Source organism: Capricornis sumatraensis, chromosome 16 (genome assembly GCF_032405125.1).
Source record: "Capricornis sumatraensis isolate serow.1 chromosome 16, serow.2, whole genome shotgun sequence".
Classification (NCBI taxonomy): Eukaryota; Metazoa; Chordata; class Mammalia; order Artiodactyla; family Bovidae; genus Capricornis; species Capricornis sumatraensis.
Window position 1 is genome coordinate 55,051,340 of NC_091084.1, and position 6,304 is coordinate 55,057,643.

The window sequence follows — 6,304 nt, forward strand, 5'->3', positions numbered from 1 at the left end:
CCTGTGATGTCTGTCTCTCCATCCTGTACTTGAATCTCTCCTTGAGAATCCACTCGAGCCTCCAGTGTCCGGGAAGACTTCAGGAAGGCAGAAAGGGGGACACTGAACTGGAAAATCTGAGTTCCTTCCCCCCAGATACTCTTCGCTGCTTTAGTATTTGCACAGACCGTCAGGAACTTCAAACATTCTGACATTGCCAGGTGAAAAAAATGAGCGAGCGTATGTGGTGTGTGTGTGTGTGTAAGTGCACGAGCATGTATGTGGGGTGTGAGTTGTCAGCATGTGTGAAGGTATGTGTGTGTACAGGTAGTGAGTGTGTGATTAAATGTATGTGTGTGGGAGTGTGTGAGCACATACACGAGCATGTGTAGCGAACGTGCATGAGTGTGTCTGTGCTGTGTTGGGGGTGACTCTCTTCTGGTTCTTTCTCCCTTTTCTCTTCTCCCTGCCCCCCTCTCCCCACAGCTTCAGCCCACCTGTGTGCAGACAGCCTGTGTCCAGATACTGTCTGGAGCTCAAGCAATCCTGACTCAGCCAGTGGGTCAGAAGTCCCAGCATCCAGCCAGCTCTGCCCCAGTTCGCTGCCGCTGGTGTCCGTGGCTCTCTCACACGCCTCCTGGAGCCTCATGCCCTTGGCCAGCTGCTTGTCCTTAGAGGTTCCTGAAGGCTCTTCTTCCCCCCTCCCCACCCTAGGTCCTCTACACCAACTGCAGCTGCGTGGCGGGGGGCGGACCCGTGCCAGCCGGCTCCTGCGACTCGGCCTGCAGCCACCTGGTGCTTCCCTTCATGATCCTGGTCAGCCTGGGTGCCGCGCTGGCGAGTGTCACCCACACACCCTCCTTCATGCTCATCCTAAGGTGAAAGCAGGGGCATGCCAGAACAGGGGGAGACCAACAGGTCCTTAACCACAGGCAGGACAGGGAATCCGGAGGGAGGGGTTTGAAGAAGCCGGTGTCCCGGGCCCCTGCAGCAGATCAGGCTGTCGTATCATCATCCTCATGGCAACTGCTGAGATGAAGTTTTCTCCCCATCTTATAGATAGGAGAACTGAGGCTCAGAGAAAGTCAGAGGCAAGTGTTGAAGGGATTAAGTGCCCACTGTGGACCTAGCCTGTGCTGTGCACTCCCTCTTGGTCCAAGATCTTCCTAGCCATTGACCTGAGGATACCTGCTGGGACCAACAAACTGTCACTTGAGGCCAGAGTCAGCACCTCCTGAGGTGGAGGCTGTAATAAGAGGACCTCAGAGCAGGATATTTCCAAATTTTCCTTATGCTGGGATTATGTTATTCCCTATTTCTTTTCTAGAAAATTAGAAGAGGCATCCTTACAATATTAGAAGGCATGGAGATCCATAAGTCAGGCTGGCTGCAAGAGCGAAAGTAGAGGAATCAGATGCCCCAGCAGGCAGCCTAAGAGGAGTTAATACAGTCAGTCTGCTGTGCAAATTCTGACTCCTGACACCCATCAGCTGTGGGATCTTGGCCAAGTCACTCAACCTGTCTAAATATCTTTCAGTCTCTTTATCTGTAAAATGGGGATAATGCTATACCTACTATATGGTGGTGACATGGTGGGGGCGGACACTAGAGAATAACTGAACCATAGCGAGCACTCTGGGGTTACTAAGAAGAGGAGCCAGTGGTCACCAGGGCCACCCAGGCTGAGGTATCATAGTGATCAGGGAAGTTAAACCATGTGTCTGACTGCCCAGCTCCAAGTTTTGCCAAGTGTAGAAGGAAGGGGAGAATTTGGTGGGACCAGGGGGTGGGAAGAGAGGGGTGCTGTGACGCACAGGTAGATCAGCACAGGGCCCTGATGGTCAATGGATATACCTAGGAACAGGCTCTGTAGGTTGAAGGGAGTGTGGAGCCTGTGCCCTACCCACCAAGGACTTCAGACTGGGGGCAGGCTGATGTTGGGTAGTGGGGGAGAGGAGGATGGTGAGAACCCCTTGAAGGCTGGAGCCCTCTCAATCCTCATGTCATTCTTTCCCTGCTTGTTAGGGGAGTGAAGAAAGAAGACAAGACTCTGGCTGTGGGGATCCAGTTCATGCTCATGAGAGTTTTGGGTAAAGAACGTGCTGGGGACCACTGGTCCAGATACCTGCTGTGTGCCAGGCCTGGGGGGGCACAGGGATGAGTGGGAACCAGTCCCCGACCTTAGGCTTCACCAGTCCACGGGGCTCCAAATCTGACCTAGGTACCCTGGACGTGGGTGCGCAAGCAGCTAAACAGCCCATCAGGGAAACAGCATCCAATACGAGGGTCAGGGGTAGGCTTGAAGGCTGAGGACTTAATGGGCTAAGAGGCTCCCAGTGGATCAGAGCCCCAGTGGTTCAGTGCCAGGGACGGGGCGGGGCGAGGGGTACAGGGATGCCAAGGTTCCACTGTCCCCTGAGCACCTCCTCCTTCAGCCTGGATGCCCAGCCCCGTGATCCACGGCAGTGCCATCGACACCACCTGTGTGTACTGGGCCCAGAGCTGCGGGCGTCGGGCCGTCTGCCGCTACTATGACCATGACCTCCTCCGAAACCGGTGAGACCTGGGAGTCAATTGGCAGGGGGCTATAGGGAAACTGCTAAAAATATTCTTGGGGTCCCATCAGGGAGGGGAGGTCCACTGACACCCACCTGCAAGGTGACACAGGCTCTCTCCAGTGCTAATCCCCAGGCCTGTTAGCTAGATATTGTCTCCCCTGTGGATGGATGAAGATAGTGAGATTCAAGTAAGTGGCCCAAAGTCACACAGCTGATAACTAGCAAAGGTGGGCTGAGTGAGGGGAGACTAAGGGAAGCCAAGCAGTGGTGAGAAAGACAGGAAGTTGGCATGCGGTAGGAAGATGGCTCTATCTAGGATACAGGAGGCCTAGGATCCAGGCCCAGCTCTGTCTCCCTCATTGTGAGACCTACCTTTTTGGGGACTTAGTCTTCCCATCTGTATAATGGGGAGCCCAAAGGACCCTGAAGGCAGAGAGGCTACTGGCCCTGGGATCAATGGACAGCTGAGGAGAGGGACTTACTAGTAGATCTGGAAGCAGAGAGCTGTTTACTTCCAGCTCAGGAGTGCATGGTTCCAGGAGGGCTGCCTAGAGGAGGAAAACTCAAAGAAGAGGGGTGAATTAGAGAAGCAGGAATCCTCCTGTGGCAGGCGAGGTGATCCAGAGTTGCAACTAACAGGCCCCTTGAGCCCTTAGAAAGACCTAGAGAGAGGCAGGGCCAGCCCAGGCCATGAGGCAGTCAGGACAGGGCAGGGGAGATGCCCAGGCTTCTCCCCCAACCCAGGGCTCCCTTTTCAGAGCCTTTCCCACTTTCCAAGGAAGGACTCCCAGGGGGGTCAACTTCAGGGGCTCCCCTGCCTCCCCAGCCAAAGCCATGGTGACTGGGTTCACTGCCCTGGGGCTGGAGGCCTCTCCCTGACAAGGCCTCAGTGTCTCCACTGCATAATGGGTGATGACTGCTGACCTGACTCTGCTCCCAGCCCCAGCACATCCAGGCTTTGAATGGGGAGGTCCTGAGTTCAAGGGTTCCTTACTCTTTCCCAGGTTCATCGGCCTCCAGTTCTTCTTCAAGACAGGCTCCCTGGCCTGCTTTGCCTTGATTTTGGCCATCTTAAGGCAGCAGGACAAAGAGGAGAGGACCAAGGCCACCAAACCCAACCCTGGCCTGCAGCAGCAGCTGTTAGCATCAGAGGCAAAGAAGGAGCCTGAGGAATCCAGAGTGTGAGCTGTCCCAGGGCCCCAGCCTAGCCAAGAGTGGCAGCCACAGCGAGTACCTCCTCAGGGCCCTTTGCCTGAAATTGGGTATTGGGAACCCTGTTTTCCAATTGTGAGTCTTCCACTAACTTGTTGTGTGGCTTCGAGCAAGCCACTGACCCTCTCTGGGCCTGTGTTTGTTCATCTGAACCAAAGAGTTCCTTGGGGGTTTGTTGTGTTGACCCCTCCTGGAGCATGAGGGTCTTCCGCCTTTCTCCCTCAGCCACACAGGCTGGCCTGAAAACAGACTTTCCTGGGTGGAAGGACCGCATATCTTCCCCCAGGGCCCTAGGATGGAGAAGTGGACAATGGTAAGCCAGGCTCCCCCACACCCTGGGTCCTGGCCCCTCTCTGCTGCTCACCTGGAGCCTCAGCCTCCATCTGAGCCTCAGCCTCCATCTCGGTCAGGTGGAAATGAACTTGTCAGCTTTCAGGCCTCTTCCATCTGGGACCATCTATGTGGCCTGGACATCCAACTCAGGTCTCCTCCCCAGCCCCACTCAGCCTGAATGTGGGGCCAGCACAGCCTCTATTGAGATGTGTCTATTTGGCGCCCCCTGGAGGCAGAGTCCTGAGCAGTGGGAGACAGGACGTCCAGGTATGCAGGGCCTTCAAGAAACCTGGTGAAGGCCCCAGGGGCCTTGGCTGAGCAGGGAGCCGCCTCTCTGGACTCAGGAAACCCCAGCCCTCGTCCTCAAGGTGTCAGAGTCTGGGTGAGGCCTATTCTCTGCCTGGGGGTGAGGGGGATCCAGGCCCCACTCTTGGGCATTTTCTAATCTCAAAGACCAAACCCACTCATCACAGACTCACTGGCATCCACGTATTGCCAAGATTTCATACGTTTAACGTGGGCCCACTACTGTGACTTCTGTGACGAGAATCTTAATTTCACCATTTCCTCCCCAGTGCCTGATCCTGTGTCAGCTGGGATTGTGTAGACAATGTCTCCTGTGACACCCACATATTGGGATAACATCTTCTCTGTGACGCCTGGGTTGGCATGAGAACCTGTTCTTTGTGATGCCCAGCCCTGTGACCCAGGAGCAGTAATGCCTGATTCTGCATAATCAGTGGGTCTGTGGGCTGCTTGGGCCCGAACAGACAGGCGCTTGTCTGTGTCAGGCCTTGTCTGGTTTTCGGACAGGTCTTATCTGGCTGGATTATCTTCCTGGGAAGCGGAGAGGGTTTCCCAACCTGCTCCCAGCCCATTCTGTCGCCACCCATACCCATCCTTGGGAGACAGGAGACAGGGAGTCATCAGCAGGAGCTTCCCCAGCCCAGGTGCAGCCCTGTGCTGGGGGCCAGGGGAGAAGCTGGGGGTTTAGCCAGAAGCTCTGGCCTTCTGTGCAGCTCTCAGTGCTATTCTGTATGAAAGAAGAGGGAGATACAAACGTTCTAATCCCCATTTTTATTCTACTGGTTGATACCTTTAGACGTTTAACAAATATCTGAGCCTGTACTTATCAATGCCAGAAATTTCAAAGTCTCATCCAACAAGATGAGGCTGTTTGTATGTGCGTATTCCTCCTCCTTCCCTCTTGTTTCCCATGTTTTGCAGAAATAATCTGGAATCATAAATATAGCTTATCAATAAATTTGTTCTTGCACAATGTCTCTTCTATTACAGAAATCTTTCTCACAAACTGCCTTACAGTTTGCAGCCACATTATTTCCAGTCATTTAGATTTAAGTTTTACTGGATTCATTGCTTACCATTATTTCTTGTACATTACATCTTCCCCTCCCTGTATAGTCTGGTCTCATTTTCCTTTGGCTGGGCTACTTCCTCTAGTAACATTTTCAGAAGTGGAATAAGGTCACAAGGCTTTCCAAGTCCTTACCTGCTCAAATTGTCATTCACATTTTACAGAAGAGGAAATGGTTCAGAAAGGATAAGCAACTTGACCAAGATTACACAAAGTAAATGCTGGAGCCAGGATTAGACTTCAATTTTGTGAGAACTGGAGCTTATACAACTTGGGAAGTTCTCTTTAAGCAAAAGAATACAAAATTAGGTAAGAAGGTGAATATTTACTTAGAATTAAAAAGAAGTCAAAACAATGTATCTCACAATTCAGAAAAATAGCCTAAGATTTTTTTACTATCTGCTGTGCACACTTCCAAAAATTTCCCCCTAATGATTGGAAATATTTTCTACAGACTAGCTTCTGGTTCTGTAGATTTCAAAACTGTTTCTCCCCTATTGTCCATATACTTCAGGGCAAGGCAGCAGAAAACACATTCATGTCACCAGATGACCTCTGAATATGACAGTTTGATGTCACAATGCCAAATGAGTTGGACTGTGGATAGGAAGATTCCTAGAAGCCATTCTTTATACAGAGGTAGCTAGCAATGATTTATCTCTTCATGGAGGTGATTGATAATCACATAAATATATTCCAATAAGCCCAAATTAAATTGATCTCCAACTCCACTCCCCCTTAGCCATATTCCAGAAATGCCCATGCCAACGACCTTACATAAAGGGAAGCTGGGATACAAGGGAAATTGGAGTGGAAAGAACTAGCAATCTTGACCCATTGTGGTGAA

General features: G+C 51.9%; 1 protein-coding gene across 4 annotated transcripts in view; it reads left to right on the top strand.

The window, feature by feature from the left end:
• Positions 1 to 5,343, top strand: part of SLCO2B1 (solute carrier organic anion transporter family member 2B1) — a 52,080-nt gene extending 46,737 nt beyond the window's left edge. For all 4 annotated transcript variants that reach the window (XM_068988143.1, XM_068988144.1, XM_068988141.1 and 1 more), the window contains exons 11-14: positions 694 to 857; positions 2,005 to 2,069; positions 2,415 to 2,535; positions 3,542 to 5,343. In XM_068988143.1, coding sequence (XP_068844244.1) covers positions 694 to 857; positions 2,005 to 2,069; positions 2,415 to 2,535; positions 3,542 to 3,722 — 531 coding nt within the window. In that variant the 3' untranslated portion in view covers positions 3,723 to 5,343. The remainder of the gene's footprint in view (positions 1 to 693; positions 858 to 2,004; positions 2,070 to 2,414; positions 2,536 to 3,541) is intronic.
• Positions 5,344 to 6,304: the final 961 nt, after the last annotated feature.